This window comes from Pelecanus crispus, chromosome 5, assembly GCF_030463565.1.
Source record: "Pelecanus crispus isolate bPelCri1 chromosome 5, bPelCri1.pri, whole genome shotgun sequence".
NCBI classification, from domain to species: domain Eukaryota; kingdom Metazoa; phylum Chordata; class Aves; order Pelecaniformes; family Pelecanidae; genus Pelecanus; species Pelecanus crispus.
The window spans coordinates 23070556-23086947 of record NC_134647.1 but is presented as its reverse complement, the minus strand read 5'-3'; the positions used below and the strand labels follow the sequence as shown (position 1 = coordinate 23086947).

The 16392-nt window shown below is 38.0% G+C and overlaps 1 protein-coding gene across 1 annotated transcript in view; it reads right to left on the bottom strand.

The window, feature by feature from the left end:
• Positions 1–16392, bottom strand: part of LOC104033790 (uncharacterized) — a 35733-nt gene that overhangs the window by 10163 nt on the left and 9178 nt on the right. Inside the window, exons 10-23 of the mRNA XM_075710430.1 lie at positions 16069–16122; positions 14717–14785; positions 13973–14041; positions 11968–12036; positions 9745–9813; positions 9236–9304; positions 9076–9144; positions 7858–7926; positions 6563–6634; positions 5910–5978; positions 4554–4625; positions 3601–3669; positions 3117–3185; positions 1090–1158 (exon numbers count right to left, since the gene is read on the bottom strand). Coding sequence (XP_075566545.1) covers positions 1090–1158; positions 3117–3185; positions 3601–3669; positions 4554–4625; positions 5910–5978; positions 6563–6634; positions 7858–7926; positions 9076–9144; positions 9236–9304; positions 9745–9813; positions 11968–12036; positions 13973–14041; positions 14717–14785; positions 16069–16122 — 957 coding nt within the window. The remainder of the gene's footprint in view (positions 1–1089; positions 1159–3116; positions 3186–3600; positions 3670–4553; positions 4626–5909; positions 5979–6562; positions 6635–7857; positions 7927–9075; positions 9145–9235; positions 9305–9744; positions 9814–11967; positions 12037–13972; positions 14042–14716; positions 14786–16068; positions 16123–16392) is intronic.

Genomic DNA, 16392 nt, shown 5'->3' with positions numbered 1-16392 from the left:
ATTAATACAGCAGTTTCTTGAATATATTGTCTCTTAGTGGGATCACTGTGGTCTACAGTTGGTTAAATTAAACTCTGATAAGCCAGAAGTGGTGTCAGTGGCATTTGCATGTGTGTTGCATGTCATGCAGGATGCTTGCATAGGTTTGAAGACAGAGGAGTCTGATTTGGAGAGGCAGGTGCAGAAGCAGTTCTGCATTAGATTGCACAAAAATATTGGGAAGTATTATAAGTCAAATTCCAATTTCCATTTTGACAATCATTAAATTTTATTCCTCAATGTGGCAATTGCAGGCACTTTTACTGTTGTCTTTAGCACAGACAAATGCTAGTATATCACCAAACTCCCTGACTCCAGCCAGCAATCTTCCTGGGACTTCCTCACTGCACAGACATGTAACTGCCAGGGCTGGTGGAGCACGCTGTTGAGCAGAGTAGGTATGTGAGGCCAGTGCTGCATAGGTGTGCAAGGAAGGGAGAGGAAGGAGCCTTTTCTCTTTGTATCCTTTTTGCAGGGGTTGGTCATATCTACCAGTAAAGACCTCTGTAAAGGACTGTAAAGTACATCAGCCAATTCTTTGCCACACCTTCAACAACCTTATGAACAGAACTGAACAGAACAAACAGAGGTTTGCTCCTCTGGCTCTTTGGACAGTAGTTGCTTTTTTAGTGGTTCTGGAAGGTAGTGTTGCCCTGAGTTCACACCCATATATGTGGACACAGCTGCTTAGCTGGACTATATTCTCCTGTTTGGAAATAAAGTTTGTATGGTTGGGCAGAAGACAGTATCCTACATCAAGATATTGAGGGAACTGATTGAAACATCAGTGATAGTACAGAAAAAAAAAGCCCCACTTGGAATATGTTACTTTGTGTAATCAGGAGGAGTGAAGGATGCGGAAGGTCTTGGACTATTTCAGAGGGAGATTTCTTTTTCCTTCTATGCTGAAATGCACTTCCACAGTTGAGGAGCCTTTTTAAGCTTTTAGACCAGCAAATCTTTCCTAGCATGTCAGCTATGGAGGCTAATCACTTTGGTGTAGCACCTATTTGTTCCCAATTCACATTAAAAAATTGTCTATAAACTTACAGGTGGGCCGGGATAACCATCTCCTTTTGGCCCAAAGGGCCCGGGGGGTCCTGGAAGACCTCGGTCACCCTGATGAAGGCAGAAAAAACAGCTGAAGTGAATGCCAATACAATTGCTACGAGGAAATTTTCCATGAAACAACTTTGGCAAATATACTGTAAGTTGATTTTATCTGTCTGTCTGCTAATTTATTTACTATGTGAATGATTATTGTAGGTTATTAATCCTGGACTAAAACTGGAATATCTAATAGTGCTGAGGATTTACAGGACCTTTCACTTCTAAGTCACTGATTTGAATCTTTTTCAAGAACTCTGTCATCGTTTGTGGCCTACATATCAGAAGGAATGACTTCAGTTGCATTCCCCATATTTTTATCGTGATTACTATTATTCCAGCTTTTGGGGGAACGAGCCCAAATTGACAGCCAGCCAAAAGTCTAGCATGGGAACTGAATTATTCAGTAGCTACTTTACGTAATTCTTATAAATGAAGATAGATAAACTGCTGCAGAGCATTGGAAAAACTCTGGATAGCTTCTGCACATGCTGTATGTTTGTGTGGTGAGACAAAGGATGTAGGGCAGGGGACAACAGTGGTTTGTGTGGCCAATTTAAAAATGTTGTTTTCTATCACAAGGTTCCTGTCTGGTTTTGTTGTTCCAGAATTGTATTTTCCTATAATGCTGTGGAATCTTATTAAAGCTATTGAGTATAACAGGAGCTTCCTATTGGAGATATACAATTCAGATAGCTGGAGTATCTCAGTAACAGATTTACCAGGAAAACTAAGAGGACTTTAACCCTCCCAGCCATACTGGATGGTGCAGTGAGTTGCTCAGAGTTACAGCTGGATGGATCAAGATTGCGTAACTATAGGTACCCAAAACATGGCCATGCATAAGAGTGGCAAGCAAAGGCCTATGCAAAAATAATTTTAAAAAATGAGACCGTAAAAGGTTTTACCCTGTACAGCTTAGTGCGGATGTGTGTCTGAGAGTGAAGCAACATCAAAACCACTAATACAAAGGCAGCAAAAAGTGAAAAACATAGTCACAGAAACATGCAGTGTTGCCCAATTGAAAGAGCTTTGGAGGCTGAAGGCTGAGGGAGAGAGACTTGCAACTCTGAGCTAAGGACCTGCTTCCTGTTGGTTGATTCCTGTTGGATTCCCAGAAATAGGACAACATGCAGTTCTCTGAATTAACTGAACTGATTCCATCATCATGCCTCCTGATGAAAATAAATTTAAGGATCTTGAAAACCACTAACTGATCAAAAAGGGATAGAGATTGTTACATGTTTCTCATGCTTCTGTTACTGTGTTCAGTTCACTCAAAGAACATGGGATAAGGGCTGTACTCATACTCAAAAGTACTGTCAAATTCACTAAGTAAAAAAAAAAAGGTGTGGGGGCATCCGGTTTATTTTGAGAAACACAGGTTTATATTTCCCAAGTTTCTTGGTGTTCAGACAAAATCAGCCCTGGAATGAAGAATAACTTACAAAAGTTGAGTCTAGGTAACACTGAGGCAATACTAGAGAAGTGCTAGAGAGAAGTCCTTAGGGATTAGCTACTTGTTCATGTTCTTCTTCCGCTACTTAAGGCATCTCTTCTCAAATTGCCAGTTTGGTCCATGTCCTGAGATCTTTTGGAGTCTGTGGATTACCCTGTGTCTAAATTAGGAATGAAGCAAAGGAGCCTGGCTGAGAAAAATTAACTGTGCTTGACAGGTAGGCTGTTGTAAGCACATAAATCAGGTGTTCTCTCTGTATTCACTCCTCATCAAGTAAAAAGTCATTTTTCTCCTGGTACTTTGCCATGTGAAAGCTTATGGTTTATGGAGTCTGGAAGATTGACAATAGTTTTCTGTCTCTGCAAATTCTTATACTCTGCCAGTGTTGTATGACATACACATTAAGAACTGTGGAACACTTGGCCATCCTAGGCAATTTTCTGTTGCTTCCCTGAAATCCTGCCTTATTTTATAGTTCTGTCAGAAATTAGTTTACAAATTTAGGAGCTACCTTTGCCCCAGGAAGCCCAAAACCTGGTTCTCCAATTGGTCCAGCAAGACCAGGTAACCCAATGTCACCCTGCAATAAAGAAAATATATACTCTAGTTATGTATTTTATTCAACACCAATCACAGACTGTGTTTGTGGATTTCTATTTTACAAATTTATATATATAAAATGTAATAGCTAATTTTATTTATTGCTATTGCAAGCATTAAACACCAAAAACAGAAGAAAGAAAAGCATTTTGTTATCCAAGGTTGTCCAAAACAAAGAAAAGAACATAGGTAGGCCACACCTCAAGCTGGCATACAGTTAATACAAGGGCATGGTGGTAACTAGACTGGATAAAATCCATAACTCTGTTCATAGCAAAGAAGAAGTTTTAGTTGACCTCATAAGGCTGAAATTATTTACATGAATAATAGCATGGCCTACTTCAGTGTTTTCACCCTGTGTTTATAAGCACTAGGAGCCTGAGTGTGGATTTTACCTTTGGTCCAGGCACAGCTCTTCCAGGAGGGCCTGGCATTCCTAGACGTCCTGGTGCACCAGGCTCTCCCTGCAGTGAAGGAAGGAGAGCAAAACTGATGGATTTTTCTGAAAGTGAGCATGAGCATCTCAGAAAACATTTATGCAACTACTTATAATATACGATTAAAATTCTATCAGAATTTCTAATATTCTATTCTATGAGGAGTGAAATCTAACTATCTGAAGAACTGATAACAAGCGTAGTTCTGATTTCTCAATGGAAATGAGATTCTTCGCAGTCACTGAACAAATACATGTTATTAAAAATCCCTTTCTCAGTGTATTTGAGACTTGGTCCAGTGCATCCAGCACTCAAGGCTTCCTGCCCAGCTGTGTAGGTATACTGAAAACATATATATTTTTCTGTTAGAGTAGATTTTTTTAAATAGTCCTTTCAGTCTACATTTTTACCCCTTTTTATTTTTCCTCTTATGTGGAAATACACTCTCTTGTGTGTATAAATAGCAAAAGACTTAATAACTGGAGGAGAAACCTGGAGTAGCCCTTCTCTCACTTTCAGTCAATACTGAGTACTTGAATAGAAACTCCAAATCCATAAAAGAATATCAGCCATGAGTCAGTGTAAGGGAAAATAAAGTCCTGCCACACATATATGCCGTACACCATACTATCTTCCCAAATATTTCAGCATAAAAATACCAGTATTAGTGTCCCTTAACTTTTTCCAAACTGACAGGATAGCAAAATGGTAAATGAAAAGTTTTTTTAAAAAATGCTTCTAGATGTTTACGGGGATCATGGTGTGTCTTGCTAAGAGAAGCCTTAGCTGAACTTCTTTTTTTAATTATTTTTTAAGAAGCAAGTTCATTCTGGGACAGTTGTTTCTGAGATCTAGAACAAAGCACACTTTTGGGGGGCTATTTTACACACATAACGTGGTAGTAAACCTACTTTAGCTCCAGCAGGTCCAGGTACACCTGTTGGTCCTGTTAATCCACGTATTCCTCTCTGACCTTGATCTCCCTACAAGAATGGAGAAGACGTCACATGTACCAAATAATATTAAGAATGTGTTAACTGAAATTAATTGTAAATATCAGTGAAAGATAGTGAAGTTCTATCTTGTAGCTGGTGCACATGCGCTGTTCCTATTGCCTTCATTGGCAAGTCAGTTAATTCTGCTCAGTAATTGTCCGGTTTTGGATTTGTACAGTTAAAACTACATATGTTTCATCTGAAATTAAATTATCCAATTTACCAGTGAATACTGTGAAAAAAATAAGAACCAAAAGGAGTCTTAAAGATTGCATTCTTGCAGCTGAAAAATCAAGTTAAGTAATTACATGAAAAAGATACTAAGAGAAATAATCAAAACAGGAAAACAGAATTCACTCAAAGGTACTTTTTTTTTTATTCAAAGGCAAATAGGGCCAATCAATTGACCACGATGCCCTCTCTGATTGATCAGCTTATACTTCTGGGCAGAAAAAGCTAAGAATAGATAGTGTAAAGTTTGTAAAGAGAAAACTGCTATTTAAGCATATTATTAGGCTGTAATAATTACAACAAAAATGAAACAGATATGAGTCCAGAATCATTCTGAAAAAGTTCCAATACAGCAATTAATTCTATCGCTGCATCATGTCATCTGCAGGTATTCCCTACCAAAGTAATCTGAAAACAAGTAGATGCCTTGATTTTCTTTCCTACGCTGTTTTTTAGCCCTTCCAGCTTCTTGCAATTGTGATACTTAATATCTTTATTTCTCTTCTATTGTGACATTTAGTCTCTGTATGTCTTGTCCAATGTCTTGGATTACTATTCCAGCAATCTCCAGTGTCTTTATTTTACAGGTTACAGATACTGATGTGAGAAACCGGAATTACTTCTCCATCTGTGAATCAGTACAGAAGACCAATACAAGAGCCAGAACCTAAGAGATCGATGCCGTTACTCCTACTAAGAGAAGTAGTATTCCCAGTTAGCTCTTTTTGAACTTCTTGGACCAGATGCTACCACAGGTACTGGAAATTGTGAGCCACTGAACTGTTGTGCTGTCATTTCCAAAAAAAAAATTTATGAAGAAGATGTCCTGGGTGGTCTTTTATTAACTTCACTATTTAAAAAGTTGTTGTTTTAGGCTGAGGCTGAAATAAATTCTGCAGTTAACCACTTTTAGAAGTACTCATTAACCTATTCCTTGAGGTCTATTTTTTTGTTATAATACACCAAAAAAGAGAAGGCTTTGACAAACTTACTCCTGGAACATTACAATTTTGCGTGTCACCTTTAGTAAGAAATTCTCACCTTTTCCCCCTGTATTCCAATGCCTGGAACACCTTCAGGACCTCTAAGACCAGGTAACCCTGGTTCACCCTGGAACAGAAAAATCAAAGCAGCATTTCAGAGTACTGCATAGACATGGTGCAAGATCAACTCTGTATTCGCTTGAATAAGCTCATAAAATCATAGACCTTTTAGAGTCAATGGCAAAACTCCCACTGATGTCAGTGGGCCTAGGATTTTCTTCCCATATTCAGAAGCAACCATTGTAAAACTCTGGGTGGAGTGCGTGAAGTAGCATGTTTCTCTAGTGATGGCTGAACACTGAGTATATAATCTTTAAATATATGGGGTTTCTGATTCTAGGAAAATGCCATGATCAGAAGGCTATGAAAGGTTACCTGTAGCCATTTTAGTGGTTTCCCTTCTGAGTTGCAGGGCATTTGGTGGATTAAAAAAAGCCAACAACTGTAAACAAGATAAGACAACCCCCTACCCGCCAAAAAGAAGTTTTCCCTAAAAAGGTATGTTTGAAAGAGAATTTTTTTAACTGAAAAATGTGCTACTTTTCCCCTTGCCCATGAACACCCCCTCTTCTAGGTTTGGGTATCAGCACAGGGAGAACAGCAGGAATGCTTGGAGGGAAGCAGGTAGACTACAAACAGAGATGAACCAACCTTTTGTCCAGGGGCTCCATCTTCTCCTGGAAGACCAGGCAGACCTGCCAGTCCTGAAGGACCTGGCTCACCCTGACATTGATAAAAAGTAAGTCCTTCTATTAATGCAGACTTGGTACTAGTCTTTCTCTGAATCAAGGAAATCTATTTTTAAAAGTTTACTAAACTGTATATATATTTATAGCAAGCATTTATGCATATGAACCCAAATCTTGCCGTTTTTTTATAAAGACAACTCTCATGTGTCTGGAACTATCCTACCATCTGATTGTTTGAACTGTGCATTTTATCTATGCAATTAATATTATTAGCTGTTAATCCTCCAGCTCATTCTTAAAAAATAATGCCATCATTTCCTTAAGGGGTAACATTTGAAGTACGTATCAGATAGAGCTGACTGTGACATGATGATTGACATCTTGCTGGTGAATATCAGTGCAAATCTATTACTAGCAGTGGAATTGTCATTGGCCTATTTATGTAAGGTTCAAGAGCCTGACCTGGTTTTAGATGAAATGGGATCACTTGGGGTCAAATGGGTTCACTCAGCATTACCATATTTTGTGAAATTAAAGAAAGAAATTGAACAATTTCTTTCCTTTTCCAACCCCTGTCCCAAATCCCTAATAAACAAGAGCAAAACCAGGACAGTCCTGTGCCTTTGCGCTATCACAAAAGTACTTTTTCATCTATTCTCATATTTTATATTAATCTGGCTGTTAATGACATAGGGACTGGTTAATATCTTGGTCACTTTAGCACTAAAATAATCTGGTTACAGCTTACACTCTAAGCAAGTGTGCTTTCTGTCTAGTAGCACAGCTTGTTTCCCATATGAAGGTGTGAGGATATAGCTGCTGCTCTGTTTCCATCATATCCTCTGTGAAAAGGGAAGGAGCAGCACAATAACCACTGTTCAGTGCTTTTTTTCACCAGCGGTGGTTATAGCTTAGCTTACACTGGGGACTGTGAGTTCTGGCAACTGTTTAATATTCTGGATGGTTTTCTAGACAGAGCTGTAGGTGAGCTGCGGTATGCAACACTGGCTTGAGCATGGGCTAGGCACATGGAAATTTTCAGTCACAATAAATCTTACTACTTTTGTACAGAACTGATGTATTTAAAATGTTGCCATTTCTGGAGGTTATTGAAAGCCTGTGTTAAAAATTTTAAAGACTAGGAACCTAAGTTTTATTTCTAAACCTATTTTTAAGTGCCTACAGAAACGATACTCACAAAACACAAATTTCAAATCTGAATAAAGAAATTAAGTAATTCCTCTATTAACAATGTACCTTAGAACCAGGTTCTCCAATACCTCTTTCTCCTGGCACTCCAGTCTCTCCTGGCAAGCCTTGTTCACCCTTAAGTAGAAATTATGTTTTAACAGCATTATCATGGAAATATATAAATGTATATTCTTGGTTGCTTATATTTAAACAAAGATTAGTGTGATATGGTCTTTAGTATGATGTATTAAACCCTTGGTCCCAAAGATTGGGAATCTGCAGCATGTTTTGAGCTATCACCAAAAAGTTGGTGGAAATTATTAATGCTGTAAATCTGTAATTATATGTCCCTGTGAATGTTTCCCACCAAAGTAGCTGATACTTCAGGAACGTATCTGACATCCACAGACAATTCACCCTTCTCTTTCTTTTTAACAGTGGTAAAGCATATCCCTGCACAATCACTTAAAATGTAAGACGTGGTCTCTGATGCTGCAAAGTAGTTTACCTGGCATAGACCCTCGACCCGCTTACACCTCTAGTTCCTTTATGCTATGCTTTAATAGCCTTCAGTCATTCAGAACTTTATCTGTCACCTCTTTCAGAAAATCAGTTTAAATCTCCATTCCAAACACTTCAGGGGTGACGTCTTTCATTAACAGTTTTGTATTTTGCAAATCAATCAAGGCTAAATTATTCTGACAGTTTTTCTTCAGCAAAGGTAATCTTCATTATACCTTGGACCATTTTTAACTGCTAGATACAGTAAATACACAAAGTCAGGTGAGAAAACAGGCAGCAGAAGTAACAAGGAAGGCAGCCAATCTGTAAGGCATGTATGTATTTTTCTGGAATGGAAACAGTACAGTGAGGATAAAAGATGATTTTGAAATTTTGGTGTTCTCCTGTGTTAAGTGCAATTACTTTTTGGAATCGATTCACTGCGCCTGCACTTGATATGATGAGACTGCAAGTTCAAGGCAGACAACCCTTTCCATGGAAATGTATCGGACAAAGTGCAGTGCACTGTCTGATATGTAGTACCTCAAAAGTGCTGTGGTGAGCCAAGCCAAAACCTAAATAAGCAGCTATGGCATTGGTTTATCAAGGCTTTTCAGTGGAGTAGGATCTGCTGTACATTTTAATCATATTAATAAAGAAAATAATTTCCTGCAGCTGTGTCAGCACTTTAACAAGCATAAGGATAGAGACAGACCATTTCTTGATCAAGGAACATAACAGTAAAAACAGCACAGTAGCTTTTACTTCAGAAAATTCCCTAACCTTTGGTCCAGGTAGTCCCTGTCCTGGTAGCCCTCTAGAGCCAGGTGGTCCTTTTGGGCCCTCCACTCCCTGAAAAGATTAGTTAAGTAATTATTAAAAATAAAATATTCTCTGCTACTACACACTTAAGTGTGGGATGAGGGGGAAGTAAAAACTGCACCTTCTCTCCTTGGATTCCAATTCCAGGTAATCCAATTGGCCCAGGTAAACCAGGAGGACCGAATTCACCCTGGCAAACAAAGTGCAATTGCTTAGTTGTGTAAAGATACAGAAACAATGTGGGACAGCTCCCGTGCTAGTACATGTTGCCTTTACCTCTCTTGAAGTCAGTGAAGCTGGGGATCTGACCTTTTATCTTCCATATATGCATTTATTCCCTGCTGGTTCAGTTGCAAACAACTGCTAGTCTCTTTTTCCTTTTCTAAACCTTAACTTTCCCACAGAATCAGATGCTTTTTGTAACATTTCCTATTTTACTATGAAGAGATGTTAAAATAGGTTGGGAGAGTTTATTGGGCATAAATCTCTCTACAAAATACCTTATTATCCAGGGCCTATTGTGGGCTCCTTGCCTCATTACACCTTTTGTAGTGAATATCAACCTTGTATTCCCTGTACTATGTAGATTTATTGGCACTTTGTTAATCCCCTGATGTATTTGCTGCTCACCTTTTCACCTTTTATGCTGATGCCTGGAAGTCCACGAGGGCCTTTTGGTCCATCAAAACCACGGTCTCCCTACACGAAAAAATAATATGTTGTTAACTGTAGAAACACACAGCTGTTCTCTCTGAAGTAACTAGAGACACTGTGTGCTTTGTCATCATGAAAACCAAAACGAGAAGAAACAGAAAGTAGCTCCTCAATCTGTTTCCAGGATACCAAAGAGGTCATCCTTTCAAATGAGCTTGCTCTGCAGTTTGAAATTGCGGATGAAATTGCTGAACAAGCTTCTTTTTATCTTTCTACCCACCTCGATTGCTTAAGGTCCTGTCCTGTTTCCCCTCAAATCAGTGGCAAAACCACAACTGATTTAAATGTCAGCAGGGCTGAGTAATGAGACTAACTGAAAGCTAAATTCTGCTTATTTGTCTCATGGGTTGATCTCATTGAAGTATGGCAATGAGGATCTGGCTCTCACTAAGAATTTTGCCAGAATAAAGACCAGGCCAAACTGTATTATTGTAGCAGTCTATTTGTAAATGTAATTATCTTTCTAAATGTTTATTTACAAAACAGTCGTCTTGGGGGGGAAAATGCAGGTTACTAGTAAGGACACTAATATTGTGCTTTCTTGTACTTCTGTTAATAAAACATGTAAAGAGAGTTAGCTTGTGTAAATTGTCACAGAATCACCCAAGGCAATAAAGTTATGCCCCAGACAGGTCTTTTCTCTCCCTAGTAACCAATTCCATCATTTTAACTTTGACTGAAATACCTTATGTGGATTTCTGTTTAAAATAACATTCTTTACTCCTGATGCTTTAGAACATCTGCCTTCATTTTCCTTTTTTACTGAACTGTGAGCTTGTAGTAGAAACGTTCTGAGGAAAGCAACTGTAAAATTTGCTTTAGATTAACAAATTACCTGTTTAAAATGTGTTTAAGACCAGAGAGCTGACATACTTGGCAGCCATAAATAGGATTAGAGATACGTATAGACTCTGTTGATACATGCTTGACTCTAGGTCAGACTTGGCAGTAAAAGGTAGTACATTTTTCATAGAATCAAGAGTTCCAATAATACTGACAGAATTGCACTTTGATTATTTTATTCAGCCTATCTCAATTGCTCAATAGTTTTGGTTCAATTAAGCATTCTTCTGTACTTGTTCCCACCATGCATTGTTGCTGTGCTTTGATTATTATTTTTTTCCCACATGAATTGGTATTTCAGTGGTAATAGAGTGATTTCTAAATGTATTTTCTTCAAATAATTTTTTTGTTTGTTTTCATGCATGACATCTGCTAAGCAAATACAAGCCATCAACAATGAGGTTAGCTAATTTATGTAATTCATCACAAAATATATACTGGATGTTTGAAGATTTTATGTTGCTAGCAGCAGTCAAATTTAAACCTGACTACAGTATTGTGCTAAGCAAAAATCCTAAGATTTTTAGTAAAGGGACAGTTGGGGCCTGCATCTGCGAAACAATTTTTTCTTGTTTTCCCAAACAAAATTGCCTTGGTACATGCATAAAAATGAGTGAACCATTTAGTTATTTATTTAGGTCATGTACAAGCTATGTCACTTTGTTATTGTAACCAAAGGTCAAAGTGACAACTCAGGCTGGTAGTTGGTTTTCAGAGGGCAGCAAAAGGAGCTAGCAGTGGGTCTAGTGAGTCCATCCATGTAGGTGCAACTACTACTGTCATTACTTCCACTGGATCGGAAAATCAGTAGCTTTCTTTTCCCACAAACTGAATTCAGACTTCTGCTAAAATGCATAAGCCAGTGGCTGAGGTATTTAAGAAGCTTAGAAGCCTATCTTTAGTGACAGCAAAATCTCTCTATATAAAGATTTAGAAAAAAGCAACAGCAAACAGCTAAATTTTTCATCTAGGAATCACTTTCATAATATTTTATTTAAAGTCAGATGCTCAAGGCTGTTTTAAAATTATAGCTGTAATTCTTTCCAGGCTTAGATCCCACAAATCAAGCATTAGGTGAATTAAATATCAGCTTTACAGGCCCCAAAGACTAGCTGTGCCTAAAAGTCATGTTTGGACCAACTGAATTCTATGAAAATATATCAGGTTAATTGATGCCAAATTTTAATATTAATTTACAAGCTACTTTCTCAGATTCCCGTGTCTGCTATGGACTTGTTTTGGCATGCACTTATTTAATGGTGCTGCTCTGGTCTTAAAACCCTTTGACTGCTGTACCTTTGCTCCTGGAAGCCCTTCTCCTGGTGAACCTCTTTCTCCTTGAACACCTTGTGGTCCTTGAGGCCCCTGTTAACATAAGTTTAAAATGGCCTAGAATATGTATTAATCACTCAAATCCACAGCAGCGTGTTCTATGTCATTGTCAGTTTTAAGCACGTCTTTAAGCGTTGGTGTAGTTATAACCTGTATAATACAGTAATATGATATTCACAGTGAATAAATGATGAGCATTCTGGCCTGCAGCAATAACAAGGCAGACAGTTTTACTTTTCTGGTTACTTATGAATCATAGGTTATGTAGCTGAAATTCCTATTCCTTATACTTTTGAAATCTTCACTCCCTAAACTTTAGTTTGGTTTACAAATTGTTACTGAGCCTTATTAATGTGTCAGTATAATCATGAGAGATGGGGAGAACCAGATTAAAGACCATGCAGAGTAGTACTGAAGAAGATGTAGTGGTAGAGATTTGACTGTAATTGGTGAAGAGAATAATAGCATGCCCTTCTCTTTTTGAAAGCAGATCTGAGAGGAGCACAAGGGGCAAGTAAGACAACTAAAACCTTTCACTAAATGCAAGTCCAAAACCTGTGCATATTGGGTCTGCTTCACAGTGTTTTCCCGCATCTGGTTTTTTTTTCCTCTGATTTATTCCGTGAGATTACACACACATCACAGAATGTTGGTAGATTTGGCTCTGCATAGCCTAAATATGCTTCTGCTTCTGCATAGAGCTTTAGAATTACACCTTGTTCTTAAGTAAAGATAATTACACTGCATTCAGCCATAAAAAGAAAACTCTTTTGAAGCAAATACACTTTAAAGTAAATTTAAAAATCACCTTCAGTATATTTTTTAAATCAGAATCTCTTGTTATACCAGTACAGCTGTTGTGGCTAACAGAGATGCACATCACAGGCATCTCTTCCCCCACAGAGTGGCTCTTTTCTCTGTGCTGTTATTGAAGAGTCTCAGGAAGCAGTACTGCCCCACTTTGACTGACTGTCATTAGTCATTAGGTGTTATTAGTAATGCTCTTTTCTTTGGGCTCTTCAACAAGAACTCACTCCTCTCCAGTAGTGTATTTTCAAGCAGGTTTGAGATCAGTCAGTTTGGTTACCAAACCATCTTTCTCTTTTTCATGGGAACATCTCTTTTGAAATGATTATTACAAATCTTTCCTTGTCAATGGGGAAAAGTTACTTGTGAAAAAACTGCAGAAAATTTTCCTTGTGGTTGCCCTAGGGGTCTTTCATCCAGGCAATGAGAAATGAATTTGAGTCTGCTGTATTGTATTGTCTGCTGCTATTGCTCAGTAAAAGGTGCTATCTGACACTTGGAAAAAAGCAACCATAAAATTGGCGTACTGATTTTCTGAATTACCACAAAGAGGTTGAGTTTACAACTACCAGGAGGAGGAAGTGAAGGAAAAGAAGGAAGACACTTCAGAGCCAAACCTACTATAAATTGTTGAAGTAAAATGTTTTTTATATTTCTCTCTCTATTATCTCCAGTACAGGTAATACTGGTCAAATTGTTACCTGGGACCACTTATTCAATCTGAATGTCTTTATGGAGGTTGTTTAGGTATGACTGTTTCTAATGTTACAGTGGTTGAAATGGAGTCTCTCCCTCAAAGGCATGCTGATGCTAATGTTCTAATGATACTGAAAAGCAGTCAACTTCAAAGGTACCACATGTGGATTTGAATCTATCAGGGGATAGATTATTTAAATATTTATGTGGTTTTGCATAAGGTGTTATTTTTTCATAGCTGTTTTGGAGACTAAGATTATTAGAAAAAGTTAAGGAATTGGAAACATTTCCAGTTTATTGAGGGAAGTGAACGTTAGATAACATAGTAGGTATGAGAGTGAGAACTAGTAGAAGAAAGAAAAGAGATGGCATCATTTAACACACATATATCCCTTTTAACAGGGAAGCACTGAGCATTTTTCCTTTCTGTCCTGCTTCCCTCTCACCAAATAAAAAATAGACATACCGTAAGTCCTGGCTCACCAACTCCGGGTGGGCCAACAGGGCCTGGTCGTCCTGTCAAACCGGTGTCACCCTTCAAAGAAAGATGTATTTTGAAAATGCCTGATTTAGGTATTTGTAAGTGTGCAGCATATAACACCTCAGCAGACATTCTGTACTTGAAATACATCATGTAGGAGAATACAGGAATGGCAGAGAAAATCTGAGTGTCCTCAGAGTCATACAGCACGCAAGGCCCGACAGACATTGAACTGGTGCAGTTTCACAGCATTAGGGGACAGCCTCAATTCTGCATTTGAGAGAAGACAATGTTGAATCTAAACGGTTAATTATTACCCGTCATATTCCTAGTACATTACGTGTCACTTATTGTCCTTTTCCATGAAGTCAGTATTTCTTTCACAGTGTTTCTGTTTTCTTTATGCCAGTCATCCAAACCAACAAGCTTGTTTTTCACAGGATAATTTTGTTTAAGACTGTGTATGCATTTTTACTCAGCCATATACTGCTTAGATTGAGTTGTGTCAAGTGTAAGAACTACTGCAAAAAAGTCCTTTCAAGTACATATTTAAAATATACCTTTTTTTCCCTAAACAGTTTTGATCAACATACCAAACACCTTTCCAGTACCATAAAAATACCATTTGGGGGCTTGAAGTTTCTCATGTACCAGCAAGTATATTATCTCAGCTGTCTTGGTCTTCATTCTTATCCTACAAGTAATATAGAAGATGAGAGATACCTGTACCTTTGGGCCTGGCAGTCCTATTCCAGTCTCTCCAGGCAAGCCAGGTGGCCCAGGGAGACCTCTTTCACCCTTTTCAAAGAATGAAAAAAGAAACAATTCTGCGTATAAATTGGTTATCTAGGGAAATCAGTTTAACTCAGTTTGTAAGTTCATTTTTTGTATATCCTGAATTTCAGCCCATTGGAATTGTCTCACAGAGTACTTCATCTGTTCACCCTTTCAATGCTTCAAAATTCCCTTTATTAAGAGCATAGATATTTCCTGTACAAAGTGATACCAGATTAAACAAAAGGAAGAATGTTTCCTTTCATGTGGGATATGAGAGTTTTGATACCCAACTGCTCTGTGCCTCACTGTTGGCCAGCAGGCACTCTAAATATGGTGCAAAGGAGATATCAAGAGAGATATCAAAAGAGATAATGTCCTTTATAAACTTATTATCAAGTTTTTCTCCACAACAATATTCCTTTCAGTAGCTGAAGAACCAATTAGCCTTGGCTGAACTACTCAGTTTGAGTTTTTTCTGAGAAGCAAAGTGTAACTATTATCTCTTTTAATAAAGTTAAAACAGTTCCCATAACTGTCTATAATACCCAATGATATTTGCATCTTCCATTAAACTACTGTGATAAAGATCCAAGTCATCACAGAACCACAGAATGAAGTAATCTCCATTGGTATACCTGGAATTTACAATGGAGTAAGTGAGAAGTAAACCCAGCAAATTAAGGATTTAATAAATATAAATTATACATTTTTCAAACAAACAAACAAAAAATACTTCATGTTTACAGAGGGGACTGGATCTTGCAGTGAAGCACTGGGTGATTTCTGTGGCTCACCCTTCAGAGGGCCCATTGCAAGACTGTGTCCTGAATTGCACTCATCCTTGTGACTTTCGGATATCTTCTGCTGAGCATCATTAAACAGTGGGTCTACTAATACTGAACTATAGAATTCTTCTTAAGAATGTACAGTTTCAAGAGAAGAGTTTGTTTGAGATCCCAAACAGAATTCCTGCTTGGGACTTAGGGAAAAAATAGTTTTAAATTGAAAACTGAAGAAATGCAATGCTACACTGCTGCTAAATAATAATCTGTGATGCTGCTGTATTTAAACTGCTTGTGAGAAAAGACTGGAGTGTGATTTCAAGAATCCAATACAAAGAGCAAATGAAGACCTTTCTTAGGAACCTTGTAGAATACAAAGAGTATATGATTTGCTAGAAATGCCACATTAAACTGCACACCCTACAAGAAGGGTATGGGGTATAAGGATAAAAGCGTTATTGTTGTGAGGCTGTATTAATACCTTTCAACATTAAGAAAGAGAAGAAATAATGCGGTTCTTGCCTTTGATCCTTGCAGGCCTTCAGGCCCTTGATCTCCAGATTGTCCTGGTGGACCCTATTAAAACAGGAGTGGTTTTAATGAGATTTTTGAAGCTTTCAGAACCACGGCAACTTGAAAAACAATCTCTTAATTTGCTGTAGTCTGCATGAAAATATGAGTTACAAACACTTCAGAACTGAAGCTTTGCTTTCTGATGCATGTATAGATTCAGCTACTCAACTCAGTTGGAGCTGGGTCTGGTAATCGGGGGAGAGAATTTGGCTGTCCGTTTACTTGAATACAATTAAAGGTAATCTATAGTCAAGATTTACTGAAATATCAATG